The 23,020-nt window shown below is 35.5% G+C and overlaps 1 protein-coding gene across 3 annotated transcripts in view; it reads right to left on the minus strand.

Moving 5' to 3' along the window:
• TMTC2 (transmembrane O-mannosyltransferase targeting cadherins 2) overlaps positions 1 to 23,020 on the minus strand; it is a 769,045-nt gene that overhangs the window by 513,968 nt on the left and 232,057 nt on the right. For all 3 annotated transcript variants that reach the window (XR_003316605.4, XM_026499950.4, XM_048218182.2), the window contains exons 5-7: positions 13,990 to 14,075; positions 13,326 to 13,510; positions 12,158 to 12,236 (exon numbers count right to left, since the gene is read on the minus strand). Coding sequence is in view for 2 of the 3 variants with exons in the window: in XM_026499950.4 (XP_026355735.1) it covers positions 12,158 to 12,236; positions 13,326 to 13,510; positions 13,990 to 14,075 (350 nt within the window). In the remaining variant the exon portion in view is untranslated. The remainder of the gene's footprint in view (positions 1 to 12,157; positions 12,237 to 13,325; positions 13,511 to 13,989; positions 14,076 to 23,020) is intronic.

Raw genomic sequence — 23,020 nt, forward strand, 5'->3', positions numbered from 1 at the left:
GAATGAGGTGTGGACAACGGAGAGCTGCACCTGCCCAGCTACACCAGCACACCGGGGAGAAAACCTGTCTTTGTACAAGGCCTCACAGAAGTTACCACATTTTTTTCTGGCCTCTAAAGAAAGGGAACACTCAGAAAAGGGGCCCCACACTCTTTCTAGCAGGCTTCCCACTGCCAATCCAGTGAAAGGCTATCACTGCCAATACTCAGAATTTTAGAATACTCTGCCTGATGGCAGGGCATTCTAGTGTAATCTAATTTGGAAAGCTTGAGGACTTGGCTGGTCACTAAGGTGATCATTCCATTTTTAAGAAACGCTTATTTGCCATGTAAGACTCAGATATTTTGGGTGGTTTTTATAGTTAGTGTTTTTATGTGATCATTTTTCTGTTAATGAGCAATTTACCAAAATTCATGTTTGTTATGATTTCTTCCTTGGTGTATCTTCTTTTAATTATTGCCTTAGGAACTAATTTTGCCACATAATTTTAAAAAGAAATACATTTTCATTAATTGATTAATTTGATTTGTTTCATCTACCTGTTGAACTTACTTACATTTATGATGTAGCACTGAATTATGAATTACATACCAAAACAGCAGCTTAGACAGCTGTGTTTGTAATTATTACTTTTCCATTAAATAGCTGTATGGTTGTAGACATGTAAGTTACCTGACGGGTTTGATTTATTATCTATAAAATGAGGGGCTAAAAGTAAATAACTCTATAATCCCCCAAATGATATACAAAATCATTTGCAGATTCACTACTGTCTAGTATCTTACACATGGTCATTTCACAAACCTGTGACAATATCTTCATTAAATAGGGACTATCCTATTCATGCATTTTCTAGATGTTCTAGTCAAGACTAACCATACCTAGATTAAGTCCAATTATTCCTTTTTAAAATTCTTAATATTTATACATTTGTTATCTAATTACAAACTTTATATCTGCTTATTTAAAAAGTCTGAAAGATCATAATTTTATTAAAGCAAATGAACCCCACCACTCATAGATAGTGGTAAAATTTTGATGTATTTCTAGAATTTGTTTTAAATACTGAAAAAATATCAATTATATAATAAATTATTTTGTTAGTTTTAAGTATTTAAGTTCCTCCTGCTGTTTTACTACTATATTAAATAAAAATATGATGATTTCTTTTCCAAAATTAAACTTTCTCATTTAAGGTCAATATTCAATTTTTTGTTTATTCAAATTTCTCTCCCAGCTTTTTATGCAGGTACTGTACTTACTTCAGCAATTATCAACCCATTTTGTAATTGTCTTCTTTTTATCACATATCTGTTATTATGTTAGAATACATATATTGCAGTGGAACTCTTGAACTGAAAAGCATTAGCAAATTGAATGCTCATTATAGAGTACCAAATTAGCCCACCAAAATACTGTACCAATTTCACTTCCACAAGTATTATATAAGGAGAACAACTTTTCTAAGTCCTCATCAAAATCAGATTCTAATACATTTTTAAATGTGCATTTGAAAAAGAACAAAACGCTATCATTTCAATTTTCCTACTTTAATTCTTAATGAAAATTCATATAGTTTTTACAAATTTTTTTCATAAATTCTTAGCCATGACTATTTTTTTATTTGCAGGTCATTGTTTGACGGGTTTTTTTTTGATAGTTTTAAGCCAGTTTTCAACTAAGATACATATCTTTTGATATGCAAAAGATGGTTAAACCGGTTTTTCATGTCAGACTACTTTAACTTTTATTTATGCAAATTAAGTTGGCTTTTCCTTTGTAGTTTTGTCATGGCGTTTTATGCATAAAAAATTCTTTTTTATCATAGGGACATATATTCTAATTATATAGCTTTACTATTAAAATTAGCTACTTATTCCACATGAGAAACATTTGCCATACAATGTGAGACATGGGTCTAATTTTATTTTTTCCAAATATCATTTAATCAATTGTCCCTGATCAACTTTTATAAGAACTCCTTTTCCTCACCAGCATTTAATTTCACATTATCTACAAAATTTTTTTTGTAAATTCTGAACCGTAGGTAGTGTGTACAACACTGCTCTAACTACTGTAGGTTTTTCTAATATTTTAATATTGAGTAGAGCATGTCTTTCCCATTATTTTTATCTAACCCTTCTTGGCTCTGTTTTCCTGTTAAGTCTACCAAATAAACTTTAGAATCATTTCATCAAATTTTTTATAAAATTCTTCCTGAAATGTTTATGCTATTGAATTATACTTTATGAATCAATTTAAAAGGGAAATTTTTTAAAAATTGAGTTTCCCTATCCAAGATTTGTACTCGGTTCTGCATGTATTCAAGCCTCCTTCCCCTTTTTTATATACCTATCTTACCAATTATAATATTCCTGATCTCAAACTAGACTGGGAGATGTGTAGAGCGGGACACAAATCTCTATCTCTTTATCTCTTTATCGGTCCTCCAACCTAAGTTCAGAAGCCTCTGGCTCCAAAGAGTCGTGATAAAGATCTGATAAATAATTGATCAGACTATGTACCAATTTAAGATTTAGATGTATTTTTACCAAGTATGTCACTGAAGAGAAATCTCCAAGTAATTCCTTTTTCTAGAACCTGTTGTCTGACAGAACCATATGACATCAGGAGTCTATTACATCAAGAGTTTAACTTGCTGTGATTTTAATTCTCACTTCTTACTTCACTGTGTTGGCATTAACATAGAAACCTTAGGGGGTCTGGCTTTTTTTATTTATATATGTCAGAAACTTGCTATAACTATAGGCTGTCAAAATTTTGTGAATCTCTTATATTTTCATCCTAATCCCTTCCTCAGCCTGATCTTATCCTTGTAAAATAACACAGTCTGGTTGCCTTAGTTATACATTAGTTCTGATGGGAAATGCTCAGTAGCTACTGTACAGAGCAGGAAAAGATAAAGAAAGAAATTAAAAGTGGTTACAGAAATTAGAGGCTGTTTTGTACCTGACAACAGATTTCAACAATTATCGCTTCTTCCACTGGGGTGGAGGGTTTAGAAGTAAAATGAAATACGAGTCTTAAATAAAGAAGGGTTATGAAAAGGTCCAACATGTTAACGCTTCACCAAGTCCTACTGCATCAAACTTAAGAAGAAACCAGGAAGCCAGAAAGGGTAGTTATAAGCAAAAAGAAGAAATACGGGGGGAAAAACTGAATATGCATCTCATTAAGTAAAAAAACTAATCATCAAGAAACAGTTTAAAGTTCAGTGGAAGTTAAAAAGGTTCCTAATTTCTAGAATAAGGTTATATACAGGAAACATCTGATATGCCATCAAAATTTAACATGGAAACAAGCCAGGAGCCTTTGTCAATATTTCTCTACATGCAACTGGGGATCCTGGAGTTGTTCAGGCTAATCAATTCCCTTTATGTTTTCAAGGAAATAAATCACCAAAAATAATTAATCAACAAATATCAGAGCCAATCCTTTTAAATGCTCAGAATTTTCCAAACTACAGAAAATGAGACTGTGTGTGTTTTCATGTGCATGTTGGTGGAATGATGATCCTCTCCCCAAAAATAAAATACTCTAAAGAACTACAATGGAGTAAATAAAATGGCTTAATACGACTGAAATAATTAGGGATCACTAGAAATACAAGGAAGCGCCAAACTGGGTTTTAAATACCAAAATTTACACCAGAAAAAAGAAAAAAAGAATGAATAAATGTTGTACTAGCTTGTAGAAAATTAATGAAAATAAGGTATTCAAAGAAATAAGACTTGAATATCTGCAGGAAGATGTCAGAGAGTATAATAAAAGCATTTTCAGTTTTGTAAGTATCTTTTTGGAAATATATTTCATATGTACTTTCTGGATCAAGCAGTAAGTCTCTATAATACATAATGAATATTTTATGCCATCCTTTTTATATGAATATTACTTGCTAAGATGTATCAGGTATTTAAAAATTCACCCTATTTGTAATGATTACTTGAAGATAAGATTCTAGAACAGTTCAAAAACTCCATGCCCGTAAGTAACATGTTGGCAAAAAGGACTTGCATTCTGAAAGAAAACTTTGCATGCTCTTTTTAAATTCTTTATTCATTTTGAGTATAACAATAACTTCTATCAGTGTAGATAAAATTAAAACTAAGTAACAGTTCATTTGGGAAGTTAAATGATTGATTTTTATGTAGAAAACAGTCTTTCCCTACCTATTAGGAAAAAGGGATACAAATACATACACAACAAAGTACATACAATTAGTAATGCATTTATTTATTTTTAAGTGTATTTAAAATGTAATCTGTATTTAAGTGTATTTAAAGTGTAATCTGTACACCCAACGTGGGGCTCAGACTAACAGTCACATGCTCTTCCGACTGAGGCAGCCATGTGCCCCAAGTAATATGTTTAATTTTAAACTTTATTTGTATTACTTAACTATTCTAAATACATTCAACTTACAGTTTCCTTGACATTGATTTTTCAAGATTGTATCCTTTATAGCAAGATCTTCTTCTTACTCAGGATTATATCCATTTCACCTAAATGTTATCAAAATTGGCATCTTTTAAGGATGCCAGATTTTGAAATCTACTTAATTTCCCAAGTATAACATAACATCACCTCAATTTTTTAAAGAATAATCCAATCCATATTTACTGCCGAGTAAAAGATTCACTTCATGGACATTGCCCAATAAAAGGGTAAAAGGTATGCTTTTTTCTCTTATTTCTACTGAAGCATCGGAAAACATTTTTCCCCCAAGCAGAAATAGTGAAATGCTGGAAATCAGAGAATAAGCATATAATTAGGTATTAATTTGAGTATATTCATTTCCTTATAACTCAATTTAAAAATAAAGTTTTGAAACTTCAGTCTTTTCCTTTACCACTAAACTGGCAAAAGTATGAATTAATGTAACAGGTGGGCTCATGCGGTTTTAATAGCGATGAAATATAATCAACTGTCTCATATCATATTTCCAGGAAAGCAAGTGACATCTAGACCAAGCATGATTCTTAGCAACCCTACTATTGGCATGAAAGTGTTCGAACTCCCCATAGGGACCATATTTCTTCTAGTCCTGCATTTAATTGAAACTTTAAACAAAATATATTACCTATTTAATGCAGCTGAACTATAGGCTGGCCTCTGTAGTGTAGAGACTAATGCCTCGCAAATTCATGTCTGTAACCATAGCACATAATGTAGAAATCTGTACCAACAGTGAATGGCAGAAAGAAGAAAATTAAACCATTGCCGTTTTATAATGTAAAATGAACTTTGAGGAGAAAATTTTATAGATTTTGAACATAAATTTTATATATTTACTGTTTTTGATACACAGCCAAAAGTTCATGATTTCCTTATCTCGTTGGCTTCATATCTTACAAAGTTAACTTCTAAACTCGCTCAAATTTGCATATCACTTTTCTGGACTGGTAGACCACACACCTAACACTGATCTCCTGGTCTTGTACTTTCTGACAATAAAGAAAATCAAAGTGCAATAAAGAGATTTATCTTAAAAACTAGAAGTCCATAATCTTTTTGGAGGCACATAGATCAATGGCTAGTCCCATTATATGGTCATACTCATATATGCAGGGCTGACTCACTAATTTTCAAGAGTGCCAGTGGAAGCAATCATAGGAAAATCACCAGAACTCAAAACAGGGGAAGCAGATGGCATAAAAAGCTTAACACTACCAGAGTGTTAATGCTTCCACACTTGAAGGATGTGAAGTTCAAATCTGACACAGTTGAAAATCATCTCTTTCACAGTCAGCATGCTAAATGCCTTGAGCAATCCACTTAAGAACAGCCAGTCACAGAAGAAAACATGAAGCATACGAACCATCATGTCAAAAATTTATTCTGAATAGCCTGATTCTAAATGTATTCTAAAACAAGGTGAGGTACACACACACACACACACACACACGTTAGACTAATCCAGCAAAAATAAATGATTCAGTTTTTAAAAACCTAGCCATACAGAAAGCTCAGGGAAAAGCAGAATCATTTACAGATATTCTACCAACTGAATTCAGCATATAAAGTACATTATTTCAAGTAGAGTTAAGTTTTCAAGAAAGAATTTTTTGCATTTTGTTTTCAGGAGGTATGTTTGACATTCTGTGTGTCAATTCTTACCTAGGCGTAAGGAATCTAAAGATCTCTAGTAGTCATTTATGACACCTGACTCTTTTATTCCACAAGTCTTATTCTTGAAAATACCATTCTAAAATTTGGACAAGCTTTTTAAACAAAAAATTGCTCTAATAAATTCATTGTGCTTCCTATTCATTGTTTCTTACCCCATTCTGACTGGCTCAATAAATTAAAGGAAATCTCTCATAATTAAAGAGCTGGGGTTTTTAAAACAAAACTGAAAATTAAAGAAAAAAATTCCTCCCTTATTAGAGAATATGAGGAGAAAACAGCTTTTCAATTTCAAACCTATACAAACAAAAGATTTGTTAGTTGAAGGCTGACGGAGAAAAATAATTTTCTATTACTGAGCTGGGATTTTATAAGTAATAGGGATGTGCATTAAAAAAAACAAATTTTCAGGAATAAGAGAATCAAAATGGTAAGATCAAAATAAAGGGAAATAAGGCAATAAACAGCAAAGAATCATTATCATGCCATTCCCCTGGAAGAAAAATACAATCTCTCTCTAACATAAAAAAACATGCTACCTACTGTAAGTAAACACATATTTTTTTAAAGAACAGGAAAATATAAATATGTATGCAAATTGTGACAACTAGAAATAAAAAAAGAGGTTTTTCCTATTTGGTTGGTTTGGGCCAGACAACATAGCACAGCCTACAGTTATAGACAAAATATTCTCGAGATTACAGTAATATAATTTTCCATCTTAGTTATAGGCATTTACATATTAAGGAAAGGTACAGAAGTGCTCCAGACCAACTGTGAAATCACCTAGAAAGTTCCATGAGAACAGGAACCATGTGGGCTATTTCCATTTCATATACCACTACCACCTCTGTAACCTCCACCTAGCACTTGTGACTTAAACTTTTTTTTTTTCCCCACACAGAGGTTATTCTAAACATAGTGATTACACACTGCAATGACAAGGCAGTAACTCTAGACTCTCTCTTACTCCAGGCAACACATTATGCCCTTTTGTTCTCAAGATATATTACCAAGATGAAATGGCTTAAATTGCTTATATAATTAACCCAACAATTACTTTGCATTGAGAAAGCCAAGTAATTTTATTTTAAATAGTAAATAGGCTTAAAATGACCTTTGGGATTGGAAGGGCTCAAACTGATAAAAGTAACTGAAAGTTACAGCCTAATTTAGTTTTCCATAATCTCAAGAATATTCAAAAACAATGTTTTCATATACATAATAAGGGAAATAAACAATTATAAAGAAAAAAGGGAAAAACTGAAGGTGGCTAAAAATGATCCTACATTAAAAAATGTTTTAATATCCTGCATATTTCATTTTTGTAGGTGTTTTCTCATTTTTAGTAAAAATGAAGAGATTTTTAATATATATTTGGACAAGGAATAAGACATATCTATATATCTACATCTACAGATATTTTGCTGTTTTTAAATAGATAAATAAAAGCTATACTGACAGTAAAGAATGTGCCAATTTCAGTAACACACAAGGGCTAAATAGAAAAAGCAACTGAATCTAAGTCAGGCAACTACCCTTCTGGGGTGCTGGGCTGCCTCAGTCGGTGGAGCATACAACTCTTGATCTCGGAGTTGTGAGTGTGAGCTCCGTGTTGGATAAAGAGATCACCTAAAAATTTAAAAAATCTTAAAAAAAAAAAAAAAGGAAACTACCCTTCTGGTTTCAAGACAAACTATCATTTCTACTCTGTAAAGTAAAAAAGATTACATTAGGAGGAATTTTCAAGATAAGAATCTTGCATCTCTAACATTCTATGATCCTAAAATACAACTATAATTGGAGAAGAGGACAAACTGAGATTCAATCAAGGCCTACAACAGGTGTCAGAATAAAGAAAAATTTTGACTAAGTCTAGAGGAAAAAACATGTCATGACAGGAAAAGAAGAAGAAACTCTAACCTAAATATGACAATTTTAATTTAGAGGGTGTACTCTATTAATGGAATTAAGTTAATTGGGCATTAACTGAGTATGTTGTTTCATTTTGGTTAGCATAGTTAACGCTAAAATAAGGATTTTGACTGTGGTTGCTGAGACAAAGGAAAATGGACTTCAAGAGAAAAGACAGAAATTATAGACAGGACAGAACTAAACGCAATCCCTGTTGAATGTCTTGTGACTGCAAGGCCATCACTATGACAAAATCTTATCTATAAAGAAATCATACTCACTTCGGTAAATACAAAAAGAACTGACAAAATACAACCAAAGACTTTTGGGGCTTACAGGCCTCAGGAAGGACAGTGACTACAATGGAAGGCAACATTAGGAAACACTCGCCAGGTTGGCCGTGCAGTCCAATATGCTGATATGCTGTACTTTACACTCTCTAAATCAACCCTCAAACTGACGCTGCTATTACGACCATCTTACAGATGGGGAAACCTCAGCGAAGTATTATGCTCAAAGTCACTTAGCTTAAGTGTCAAAGCCATAGTGTGAACTAGGGCTATCTGACTTCACACTATAGTTAATCTCCATTTAACCCTAGCCATTGTCTCAAGAGGAAACTTGAGGCCCACAGAAATTAAGTCATACAACCGGCTAGGAACAATTTTAACAGTTATTTTGTGATGCGGTCTCTTTATATTTCATATATTCAAATACCTTGCTAATCGCAAAAGCCACCTAGGAAAAGTTTATTTATTTATAAAATAGTACTTAGTATCTGCTTTGTGGTCTTATGAACTCAAAGAGAATAATGAAAATATATTTTAAATAGTTTTTTTTTTTAAGTTTACTTAGGAATTGCCACACACAAAAATAATAGTCTTAAGATGAAATATAGAAAAAATTAAGTTGGGAAGCAAATTAATCAAACTTGTTATTTATGTTAATAGAGAAATGGGAAAATATGCTCATTTGGTGTTCAGGATAAGGCGACTACTGGCATGTAGCATACAGAATAGAAGTTTCTCGTAAAACATTTAAAGGAAGGGAAAATGCAAAGAACTGGAGAGTTTCGTTTCATTTTTTAAAAAAGCAACTGCAATGAATTGAGTTATTACACTAAAAAGAATATTCAAATATATTTGTATTTTTCCACACATACTCCTTTATTTCTCCTAACCTCCAAATAAACTAGAAAACAGGATGGAAAAAGGATAATGTTTGTATGTATAAACACAAGTGCTTGGGGGGAGTAGTGGTCATGAAACTGTCACTGAATGAGCCCTCAGAAAAATGAATACTTTCAGGCTGAATCTAGCCAGACATTATAATCCATCACTGATCCCTAAAGGGCACTAATAATATGTAAATGTATGAATTAGAAGACACATTCAAGGCTGTTGATAAACTTGATAGGATAATCAGCACACGCTGACAGACTAATGAAACCGATGAACTGATAGGGCAGCTTATCTCCTGGGCCATTTTTTCTCTTGTCAAATGGAGGCTAATCAAAATGTATTAGGAGTTAAAGCAAATACTCGGAGGATTTCACCCATTTGATTAGGAGGTGAACTCACTCTGAGAAAATTATAGTTTCGTGAACAATTGAAACTATGAAACCTGCTCAGCTGATAGACCCTCACCTAAAATTAAACAGAAGGCAGCCACCATAATTATGGAGGAAATGTGGAATTTTAAATTATATTGGGATTCTCCCCTCGCAAATTGTTGGAGTGCTTTTCAGAGTCTAGGCAAAATGACCTCTTTCTATAATGAAAAACAAGACAAAGGACTAATAAGCAATAACCCCAGGGACACACTTATCGTTTGCTGCTTGTGTGTGCTCAGCATCTGTGTAACCATATGAGAGACAGATCCCCAGGTACCGGCTGAATTCTCAATCAAATTTATTTGCATAAAATAATTGAATGAATTTTCTGAAATCACTAACTAGAGTGAGTACCACACTTCCTATTAACAATAAAGATGCCATATGCAGTCTGTTGCCAAGGAGCTGAGTCCTTTCTTCACTTAATTATTTGATAATTCAGGAAAACTGGGAAGAAGGCCTTCCCATGCATTCGCCTTAAAAATAAAATCATAAATGAAAACCATTGTGCCTTCTTAGAGAAAGCTGGAGAAAACGATCCTTCTAATACTCATTTTGACAGGAATAACTATCCAGCACTAAAACAGAAAAGTTAATTCAACTGACAAACCTATACACTGCGCACAAAGCTTTATGGACGAGTAAATGGGTGGATAAATGGGCTGGATGGATAGATTGATGGTAAAATGCTGGAGAGTGAAAACTACTACTTTAATTCTTAAGAGTGGCAAAGTATGGCAAAAGTATACTTAATGAAGCTAGATTTTTACATTTTAGTAATTAAAACAGAAAAAAGAAACCACAACTAAAAATACGCTAGGGCCCTCTTTCACATGAGTATTAAATCACTCCACTGCTGCACAGTCTAACCGGGAGTGGGATTCCCCGACACATGAAATGAAAATATTGACCTCTGCCAAATTATGTGTTTTTTTTTCTTTCTTCTGTTTATGGACCTGTGCCTCATTCTATCTCTAAACTATTTCTAATTTTTTTCTCATTTAGGAAAAAGAGAAAGTGAGTGTGTTTGCTAGCCACATATTTTCTAGTTTGGGAAGGTTTGGGATTTTTTTTGTGTACGCTCAAGCCAAACAGCTACTATCAAACTTCTCAAATCATAGAATACAGAAGCGTCAAATAATCCTAAAGATTATATAGGCTCATTTATTTTATACACAGAGAAACAGTAAACAACTGTGAGTTTGTGATTTGTGCTTTGAAGAAAAATATGATTTGAAGATAAAAGCAACTTTTCTTTTCTCCCCTTTATCTGGAAATACCAAAGCTAGTCAATCAGCAGGGCATCTTAAACTGTAGGGGTTCTTTTCCAATAGTCACTTACTGAATAGGTACTGAATGGGTAGTTTTCAGTGGTGTCTACTATCAAATAAATATGGTAACAATTTACTAAAAGGCAGTCACAGATCAATCACAGATGATAGGTTGATTATTCTATTAGAAATTCTAGTTCCTGACCTCTTGCACCTAGAAAAATCCATGTCCTAACTTACACAGTTTCAAATAAGACAACTAACCTAATTATTCAATGTGGAAAAGGAATGATGGCAGTAGCACATTTACATTCTTTACAGTACTGTTCTTACTCTAAAATAATATTCTGAAAAACCTATTGTGGGGGTGCCTGGGTGGCTCAGTTGGTTAAGCATCTGCCTTCAGCTCAGGCCATGATGCCAGGATCCTGGGATGGAGCCCTTCATCACGCTCCCCGCTCAGTGGAGAGTCTGCTTCTCCCTCTTCCTCTGACACTCCCCCTGCTGTGCTCTCTCACTCGCTCTTCTCACTCTCCCTCACTCTATCTCAAAAAAATAAAATCTTTAAAAACAAAAGAAAACAAAAAACAAAAAATCTATTGTGATCCAAAACCTTATCAACAAAAACCATACAAGTTTGTTCAGTTATTTTCATATTTTAAAGCATCAAAATCATGACTCTCTATATCACACCGTGTATATTTGGGGGAAACTTCTAATCAAGAAAATAACATGATCAAATATTATCATGAATTTGATAAACCATTAAGCTATAAATCTTTATTCACCACCTTCATTCTCTAGAGTCTACCAAATACTCAATACCCAAAAGGGTTTGTGAGTACCTTCCAACAACTCTGGGATCTGGCCAATTTAAGAATCACTATGCTGATGCATTCATTTGCTCTTGTTAGATTAAGTGTGCTTTGTCGGGGTATCTGACTGGCTCAGTCAGTACAACATGCTACTCTTGATCTCTGGGTCATGAATTTGAGCCCCACACTGGGGGCAGAGTCTACTGGAAAAAAAAAAAAAAAAGATTAAATGTGTTTTGTGAAAATTTGAATGTATATCACCCAACTGTGAATAAGGTGTGTGTGTGTGTGTGTGTGTGTGTGTGTGTGTGTATTAATGTTCTAACTTCTGTTAGAAACACGGATTTTAATTTCTTTTAATGTCTGAAAAATGAGTTAAATTAGCACATTCTACTTACCCATCATGTTGTACAAGCTCTGTGGAGCAAACTGCCTCGGCATTTTCTGAATTGCTTCCTTGTAGACACTAAGGGCATCCTAATTCGGGAAACAAAAAAGAGACAAAGTACAGGGATATTCACTACAAATAAAATAATATCCTTCCCAAATCAAAATCTTCCATTGCTATTTCTAAATGGTTCATTAGAAGAAAATAATTGAGCTGTCTTTTGATATCATACTACCTCAATTTCAGGAATGAAAATATTCAACCCAGTAAGTGAAGAAGGCCACATAAAAATGTAGTTTAATAAGGAGTCGAATGTTACAAATGCTCATTTATTTTAAGATAAATTTTCCAGTTCACGTAGATGATTCAGTTTAAAAAAAAAAAAAACTAGTAAAATTCACATTTGGAAGTTACCCATAATCATCTAAAATCTATAGTTACTTCAAGCCAGGCAACTAAGTAGGATCTAAAGAAAATAGCAATAAATCTTCGGGCTCCTGAGATCCACTGAGATTTGAAATGCAATTATTTTAAAAAATTGTATCTTTATCCTTATATTGCAGTCTTAATACAAGGTGTAAGAGTGTGGGTTTGAGAGAGAGAAAGGGAAGGAGGAGCAATATTAAATATGAGAGAAGAAACTCATGCAGGCATGCTTCTTGTGAGAGAAAGCATACACACATCTCCCAGCTTCCTGTACAACATCCCATCTCCATTACTCTTCCTCTCACCTCAATTAGAAAAATAAAATTAATATGCATTTTATTACTATTGTAAAAAGAATTAAAATAAATGAGTAGGATTAGCACCAAATCACTTCCTTAATACCCAGTGTACAAACAATATATATTTTTTTAACCTCAAACACTGGATAGAAGATAAAAATAATAATGTGTCTTGGATCATAAAATCAGAGACTAATAAGCAAATAAGCTTGAGAAACAATGCATGTTGTTTCCCCTTCTAGAAGAGTCACAAGTGCTCTGAGAAATTCACAGCAAAGAAATCTTAAGTTTTGTTTAGCAGAGATTCTTTTCCAAATGAATATCACCATAAAACTCTCTGAATAAAAACTCATATTAAATTCTTAAGTGATCACAGTGTCCCTGCAATGAGCTCGCGTGGAGATTCGGATCAAGAACACGGGGGAAGGAAAAAGGCCAGGAATTGGGCCTGACCTCATAGTGTCCCTGTTCATGATAGAGTTTGCCCAGGTTGTAGAGACAGCTGGTAACCGAGCTCTTATGCGCATGAGGGTCCTTCAGGTTTTCATCAGGGATCTCAGAACACTTGAGGAATGTGCGTCGGGCTTCTTCTGTCTTTCCTTGGTTCATGAGAATAATGCCAGTATTTAAATACGCAGCTAAGGGGAAAAAATGGGAAATATAAATGTGAGAAGATGATGCACGCTGTGACAACCATAAAGTTATCTTTACTCCAGCTTAGTTTCTCCAGATTAGTTCTGATTTTATAAGAAAACCAAGATATACATACTTAAGGAACAAATATATATGGGAACAACAATGCAGTTAGGAGTATAGGTGTCAGTGAAAAATATGTGGATAGTCTTTGCCCTCAAAGAGCTCAAAATATTTTGAGCTAGAGCTCTACATGAATAAAAGCTGCATTTATCTTAATATATTAAAAAATGATAAATGGATATCAAAACATGATTAAATGGAGAGAGAATTGTTAGAGGCTCATAATCTGATTGGTAAGTCTTCAGAAACAGATACAGCATGTTTTTTTTTTCTCTCTCTGAGGGTGTAAGTCACCAAGATAATTTTCATGGATAAAAAACGGAAAAAAAGGTGTTTTCGAAGAGACTGAATATTTACTTACAAGCCAGGGTAGGCCTGCTTCCAATCGCCAATTTGTAATAATGCAATGCTTCTGCGAACCTGCTGTTCTCCTGTAGAAGTAACCCTCTGCGTGAGGAAAATAAAAATTTGGAGAAGGACTGTGTTACTATCCATAAAACCACAAATTTCTATTTTACATTACAAAAATAAAAATGGTTAAAGGGGCTGTAAAAATGCTGACCTGGTACCATAAAAATAAATTCTTAATAGAAGGAAATGATTCCCCAGGAGAGAAAATACTGGAGAGGTATCAGCTACATTTACGTTGCATTAGAAAGCATTAAGAAGTATTTTCAAAGAGCCCTTTACCCCCAGTGAACTTTCTCCTTTCCAGCAGTTCTTCTCTCCCACTGGAATGACAAACCACCTGGATTTCTTCTTAGAGCATGCACAGTTTTTCATCAGTTCAAAAAGGAAACTTGTCTAAGGCAGTGATACACACACACACACACACACACACACAAACATGAGGTGCCTCTCTCACTACCCATATTACTGGGGAAATATTGGTCCGTGACTGCCTGAAAGGCAAAAGGTAATCTGGGTCAACAGGATCAAGAGAGTCAGAATTTAATCAGATGCCATAAAGGAACAGAGAAAAAGACTGAAGGTTATCCACATTGTTATTTCCTTATTTTCTGGATTTTGTCAAATAAGTTTGAATTGCAGAACATGGGCAAATCTCACTTGACTGTTGTGAGACATGTTTTTGACTACTGACACTCCGACCCCACAGGAAGCTCCTTAGGCAGTGGCCACACGGATAACCCATCATTCCAGACCCCATCCTCATGACCTCAGTCAGAATCAATTACAGTCATATCTATGAAAATACAGTGTCAGAGAGCTGGACGAAGCTCTCTCAGCACTTTTTGGCCTTTTCTCTTGTAATCAGCGGGTATCTTACAGAGGTGTGGCACCTCCATGGGGCCTGAGTACTGCTCTTATCAACCTCAAACTGCAGAGTCCACTTGCCAGCTGCTGAGGCCTTTGCAAAATGAACAGGCTACTGAAAAAACATATTTTGTAGAATATTTTTAAAGCATTCAGCTTACTATTTAATGGGCAGCACTGAAAACATATCTGAAGAAAATCATTTCAAAATTAAAGTTTGCTCACTTGTATCATTAGCAAAGATCAACCTATTTCTTTTCTTTTTTCTTTCTATTTTGGGGGGCAGAGGTGGTGGGCAGAGAAAATCATGAGCGGGAACCATGCCCAGCTCGTGAACCTGATACAGGGCTCGATCCCACAACCCTGAGATCATGACCTGGGCCAAAATCCAGAGTCAGACACTTAACTGACTGAGCCAATCAGCACCCTAATCTCGCTAATTCTAATATTTGTTTAAAAGTCATCTGAATAGGGGCGCCTGGGTGGCACAGCGGTTAAGCGTCTGCCTTCGGCTCAGGGCGTGATCCCGGCGTTGTGGGATCGAGCCCCACATCAGGCTCCTCTGCTATGAGCCGGCTTCTTCCTCTCCCACTCCCCCTGTTGTGTTCCCTCTCTAGCTGGCTGTCTCTATCTCTGTCAAATAAATAAATAAAATCTTTAAAAAAAAAAAAAAAGTCATCTGAATAGATCAAACCATCCCAAAGCACATTAACATCTTATGTAGATACATAAATGTACATTTTTATAAAAAGTTTTGAGCAACAATTAATTTGATCATGAAATTGATATGCTTTGTTGTTGAGTATACTTTTTAGCTGCTAGAAACAAAATTTCCTACAGTACTCAAGAGTTCGTGAAAATGTTCAATTGTCTTTAAAAGTAGGTAAATATCTGAAACTAATGTAACACTCTATGTCAACATGTCAATAATAATGATGATGATGATGTAACAAAGGATGAAATACTCTTTGTAAAGATCTACATCTCTTCTTTAAAAAAAGAAAAAAAGGTAAAACTGTTAAAGAGAAAGAATACTCACATGCTTTCCAAAAAAGGACTACTTTTCTTTACAATAATTTTATTGACAAAATGCTGGATTTTCAGTTAACTAAGTTCATACGCATTATCTCATTTCAGAAACTTATCTACTACCTTAATTGCCTTTATCACTTTCCTTTGAGATTCAGATAACAAGGTCCTTCTCCTTTGATACAAGGCTAACCTACCAGAGGAGAAATACAATCTAGACAATCCAATTTTCTACCTTCTTTAGGAATCAAAATCCTTCCATGAGCCCCTCTTTAGCTAGTATCTTCAATCTCTTTGTCCATTACAGTTTCCTTTGCCTTAAAAATACAAAAAATGTTCATGTGCCTCTTAGCACAGAAAGGAAGAAAAACTTCTACAACCTTTATTCTCTCCTGTCTCCACCTCTAACTACCGTGTATTATTGTTCTTCTCATCGGACTCAGATTTCCTTTCAGAATGATCTATAGTGTAAATGTCAAATGACTCAAAATCCATTTACGCCCTAAATCCAGTTTAAGGCTCTCATTATCGAACCCCCCAAACAGTGTGCTTCTATGAATGGCTCACGCAACTACAGTACTAACTCCTCTTCCTTCCTGAAACTGTGTGTCTTCTGCTCCCTGGAGACCAGCCTCCCCTAGTTCTCTTGACCTGGGACCATCCTACAGAGACTAAAAAATGTGTCTCTGGAAGAGCATGCATAATTCCTTTACAAGAAGCTGGTGCTTCAGAGGACTTTGTCTTTCTTCCCTTTTCTTCATAAATAGTCTCTGTATGACATCATGCATACGTGCCGCTCGTGTATAGACTGACTGTTCTCAGTCCCGAAGGACTCACTGCTCTCCTGACATCCCGATCTATTTTTGACAGCTTACTGAGCTGCATCCATCTCAGTGCTCGCTGGAATTTCAAAATCAACACACCCAAAAATTGAAAACAGCATTTCCTGCTCCAGAATAAATAAAAAGATAAACAAATGAAATAAATAAAAGAAGAAAAAAAATCTCCTCAGCAATCAGCATTGTCATTCACTGCATTTACTAAAATCAGTAACCTGGTTTTCATTTTTGACTTTTCGCTCACACTCACAATTCCACGTTTTATAAAGTCTCCAAAGCCCACAGATTATTTTTTCTAACTCTTGACTCTGCCTCTCAAGGTTTAGCTTTATGGCTCTGTGAGAGCCCTCTGTATCTTTACTGTCACCCACATAAGTGCAACAGCCCACTAACTAGTCTCCACATAACTACATTTCTAAAGGGTACATATGCTGTTAGGCTGGACAGAATTCACATGTGGGGAGGAGCACGTATCTCTGACAACGTGCCTAAAGCCCACACACCTTGCAAACGGAGGAGTTCAGCCGCCTGGGCTCCCCAACACAGATGTATTATATTCCTGTGATTTCTCAATTCAAAAAAATATGCAAGGAGGAGAAATGATAAGTAGCATGATCACCACACCTAGACAATCCTGTTTGGCCTGCCTTATTCTTTGGAGGAGCCTAGTCTCACGGAGTGATGCAGCAGGCAAGTGTCCACGATTACCTATCACATGGCTCTTCAAATCCGAGAGTATCATCCCCTACATTATCGGAATAAAGGTAACAAGGGAGCGCGTCCAAGTCAGATGGCTGCTGTGGCTGACTTCTCAGGGCTGAAGATTTTAACTAAGCATCAACTATGCCCTAGTGTGCATGCTGCGAATGTGAACAAGACAGAGACGCACTCGCCTGTGGATGCACAGTCTAGTGGGGAAGGCAAATAAGAAAATAAATGGTGTGGAAAATTACTCTGCTAGAAGATGGGGGACCGACGCTGGCCCAGCTCACGAATGGACAAGTGAAGGTTCACAGAGTCAAAGTGACATTGGCAGAGGCTTGCAATAAGCAACACTTAGCCAATGGTAAAAAAGTGTTATCAGCTCATGTTACGCGGAGAGAAAAGAGGTTCAGAAAATTTACCCACTAACTTTAGGTTTTATGATTGGTAAGAGGCAGGGCCAGGACTGGAACACAGTTTCTCTAGTAATAAACCCCCTGCTCTTTCTAGAAGGAAAAAAAAAGAGTAAAGAGAGACAATTGAGGTATATGCATACTAGCTTATGTTTCCTTTTGCTCCAGCACGCTCCAGATTTTGTAAAACGCTAACTTGCACTGATACTCTGAAAAGGAATTCCACACGGTTCTGGCAGTTCAGGAAGAATATGGGTTAGTTCTAGCATTGCAACACCCAAGCTTTCTGACTGCTGTTTGCCATGTCTACAGAACCCATTCTTTATTTACTGAAGAGAGGGCAGAGGAATAGACCCCTTCACATTGAAATAGTTACGATAACAGTAACAGAAGTTAAACTCATTTGACACTTACACTGCACCAAGCACGTCACATAAAATTCACTTGTTATTACTCAACAATCACCCTATGAGGTAGGCTGTTATTACTAGCCCCATTTTACAGATGAGCTTCAGACAAGGAAAGTTCAGCAACACGCCAAAGGTCACACAACTGGTGAGAAGTGTGCTATAAGTGAAGCCCAGCTGTCTGATTATAAAAGATGCTACATTGTAATAAATCATTCATACCAAAGGTTTTTCCAGAACTGTTTAAAATTGAGGACACGGTTTGTTTACATGCTGATCATGTCAATAAAATCTTGTGGATTCTATGTATATTAAAAATAAAAACACATTTTAATATACCATCAAGCCAGAATCTAATGAGAAATCATTTCATTCATGTTACGTGAAATTGTTTTATAATTAAGGAAGCTAGCTCATGCTATACATTAATGTGAAGTTGAAGTGACTTTTGAGAAAGAAATTGAAAAGCTACTGATCTCTGAATAATAAGTGGTGGAGTCACTTTTACATATCTGTGTGTGAAGGTGGATATATTGCAGTATTTTCTAATAGAAGAAAATATTTCACTTCTCATATTTCTCCCCCAATGATTTATCTTTGAGAAACAATGAAATTAAGCACCCAGTGAAGAAGAATACAAATTGGGGAAACAGATAATAAATATTGTTTTAGTCAAAGGAAAAAAGCACATCTGAATCTATAAAATACTATTCATTCTAACAGCTAAATTTTAGAACACTGTATATTTCAAAAACAAAAACAAAAACCCAAAAAAACCCACACATACACACACATAACAAAATGCCTCCCTTAAGTCCTTTTAACTATTTTTAATCTGATTTTGATCATCTAACCTAGGAATTACCATTGAATATGTAGAATTTTTTTCTCCTGTGAAAGTTTTGCCCATCTTTATGCCAGTTTCCCCTAACAACACTCTTTGTCTAAAATGCCATTTTTAAAGAAACACAATAATCTAGACACTAGATAAATGAAAACTGGTCAAACCCATGATAATAGTGCACTGGACAGAGTTAAATGCAAACATTAAATGTAAATAGGCATACAAACCCCTAGCTGATTCTAAATATTGACAGAGACAGACGAGGAACATTTGTTTGGACCGTGTTTCTCATTCAGGGATGACTTTTGTCCCTACGCACCCCGTCCCCCAGGGAACATCGGACAATGTCTGGAGACATTTATGTTGTCATTATCTGGGTGGATTCTACTGGCATCTAGTGGGTAGAGGCCAGGGATGCCACGAAATATGTAAACGTGTTAGAAGACATAAGACAGTCACCAAAATAAAGAATTTTCTGGCCCCAAATACCAACAGTGCCTTAGTTAAGATACCACATTTTGCATCTTGTATGTACTAACTGCAACACATTTCTTCAGACCTTATCTCTGCATCCCTGCCAATCACATATATGAACTACACAAAGGATAGAGAAAATAAGAAATCAAGCTACAGGGATTAAATTATTTTTCAATTAAAAATCTAATTTATCATCATTTCTACTTTTTTCATTAAAAAAGGCAAAAGGGAAATGGAATTTTTTTTTTTAAGTAATGGAATTTTCTAAGAATTAAAAAGAAAAAGCATGCCTGTCCGACTTTTAGCAGTACATCTGAGCAAACTGTCAGTGGCTCTTTGTAATATGATTACCCTCTATACAGAACTGTAGAAACATACAGATCTTCAAGCAAAGCTATCTTTTGCCTCCGGTTCTAACAAGGTCTTTCAAAATGGCTGAAATCTGAGATATTCAAAAGTTGGTATTTTTTTTTAAAGGATTTTATTTATTTGTCAGAAAGAGAAAGAGAGAGCACAAGCAGGGGGAGCGGGAGGCAGAGGCAGAGGGAGAAGCAGGCTCCCCGCTGCGCAAGGAGGCCGTTGTGGACCCGATCCCAGAACCCTGGGATCATAACCTGAACCGAAGGCAGACACTTAACCAGCCGAGCCACCCAGGCGTCCCCAAAAGTTGGTATCAATAAAGCACATCAGTAGATGAAAAGCACACTTTTCAAGAATTTACAGGATGCTCCGTAAGCTGATGTTTACACAGAACAAGGGTGAAACAGGATGCAGTTTACATAGTCATACACCTTTAAAATTAGGGAAATACTAAAAGATAGTAACTTTCTTTCTCTTTTGATTTATTAAAGCATAATTTGTGCCACTCCTACAACATATTAAACACTGACAATAAGATTACAAAAAAATGAATAAATATTTTTTGAATGAACTGTCTCACAGTGGAGATAGACAAGCAAACAGTCACAACACAGTGTAAAGAGAGCACCAAGTGTGTTTGGGAACACACAAAAGGAACACCTTCCCAAGCTGACAAAGTCAGGCAAGGTTCCTAGAGAAGTCAAGGATGCAGGGAATGACGTTCCAGACAGATCAAGCCATGCATATAAAAACGCAAAAGGACAAATGATATCATTTTAATCAGCCAATAGAAATAATGACAGGCTTCACAGAGATTAAATGACAAACTACATAGGAAGCATTCTGGACAATGGAAAGCTAAAGCAACTTAAAATTAAGATTATGTTATTAAGACAATATTTCAGTAATAAATAGTTTGGCTATTCCCAGCAATGTCCACAATAGCCAAACTATGTAAAGAGCCCAGATGTCCATTGACAGATGAATGGATAAAGATGTGGTATATATACACAATGGACTATTACCCAGCCATCAAAAAATGAAATCTTGCCATTTGCAACCATGCGGATAGAACTAGAGGGTATTATGTTAAACAAAATAAGTCAATCAGAGAAAGACAATGATCATATGATCTCACTTATGTGGAATTGAAGAAACAAAACAGGATCACAGGGGAAGAAAAGGAAAAATAAAATGAGGTAAAAACAGAGAGGAAGACAAACCATAAGAAACTTTCAATCACAGGAAACAAACTGAGGGTTGTTGGAGGGGAGGGGGGTGGAAGGATGGAGTAACTGGGTGATGGACATTAAGGAGGGCACGTGATGTCGGGCGCCTGGGTGGCTCAGTCGGTTAAGTTTCTGCCTTCGGTTCAGGTCATGATCCGAGGGTCCTGGGATCGAGCCCCACATCGGGCTCCCTGCTCAGCAAAGAGCCTGGTTCTCCCTCTCCCTCTGCCTGCCTGTGCTCCCTCTCTGCCAAATAAATAAATAAAATCTTTAAAAAAAAAAAAAAAAAGAGGGGCGCCTGGGTGGATCAGGCGCCTGGGTGGATCAGTCGTTAAGCGTCTGCCTTCGGCTCAGGGCGTGATCCCAGCATTCTGGGATTGAGCCCCGCATCAGGCTCCTCCACTAGGAGCCTGCTTCTTCCTCTCCCATTCCCCCTGCTTGTGTTCCCTCTCTCGCTGGCTGTCTCTATCTCTGTCAAATAAATAAATAAAATCTTAAAAAAAAAAAAAACATTAAAAAAGGAGGGCACATGATGTAATGAGCACTGGGTGTTATATAAGACTGATGAATCACTGACCTCTACCTCATAATACACTACATGTTAATTAGTTGAATTTAAATTAAAAAAATAGTTTGGCTATTCCCTGGGCAAACATACTTACTAACCCAAATAAATAGATAACTTAATGTTTACAAAATAATGGTTCACAAAATAATTTGTAAGTCCTACAGCCCAAGTACAGTAGTCCCCCCTTACCCGTGGTTTTGTTTTCCGCAGTTCCAGTCATCCGTGGTCAACCGTGGTTGAAAGACAATCTTCCCTCTGATGAATCATCAGAAGGTCCATAGTAGCCCAACACTACCTTACTAGGCCTATATCATTCCCCTCATCTCATCAGCCATCTTATCATCTCACACCATCACAAGAAGAGTGAGTACAGTACAAGAAGATATTGTGAGAGAAAAAGAGAGATCACATTCACATAACTTTTATTATGGTATACTATTATAACTTCTATTTTATTACTGTTGTTGTTATTCTCTTACTGTGCCTAATTTACAAATTAAACTTTATCGAAGGGATGAATGTAGTATATATAGGGTCTGGTATTACCCGCAATTTCAGGCATCCACTGGGGGGGTTTAGAACATATCCCTCACAGATAAGTACTCCACTGGGACTACTATAGTAACAAAATTATGTTCATCTTAAAATGAGGGGAATTTTTTCTGAATTTTATTTTGACTGTCCTTTAACACATGTAGGTAGTTTGAAACTAAGATGCTTTTCCTCAGAGATAAAATATTACAAATTTTAGATGTTCAATTTTATCCTAAGGTATTTAAGCATTTGAAATTTTCCAACTGAAATTAACCAGCATTGGTTTGGAGACATATTTGAACTTTGCATTAACCCAAATTTCCTTATCAAATTTGCTAATTTAGCTAATGACTCTCATAATGACATTTTATATAATTTAACTGTGAAATGGTATTACAGTTGTATTTATTGCTTTTTTTTTCCCTCAAGACTTACGCTTAGTTTTAGGCTATGTTTATAATGGGACACTTGGAAAAATAGATCTTTCATCTCTATTATCAAACACAAGTGACAAGAGCATGTCATGCTCATATATACAAATGCTCCCACATCTTGCTTGATAAAATAGATATCAAGCAGAAATCTCAAGTGACTATAACAGTAATAAATGGAATCTATATAGAGGGCAATATTATTACAAAGAGCCACTAACAATTTGTTCAGATGCACTGACAAAAATCAGACAGGCATGCTTTTTCTTTTTAATTCTTAGAAA

Source organism: Ursus arctos, unplaced genomic scaffold (genome assembly GCF_023065955.2).
Source record: "Ursus arctos isolate Adak ecotype North America unplaced genomic scaffold, UrsArc2.0 scaffold_21, whole genome shotgun sequence".
Taxonomy (NCBI): Eukaryota; Metazoa; Chordata; class Mammalia; order Carnivora; family Ursidae; genus Ursus; species Ursus arctos.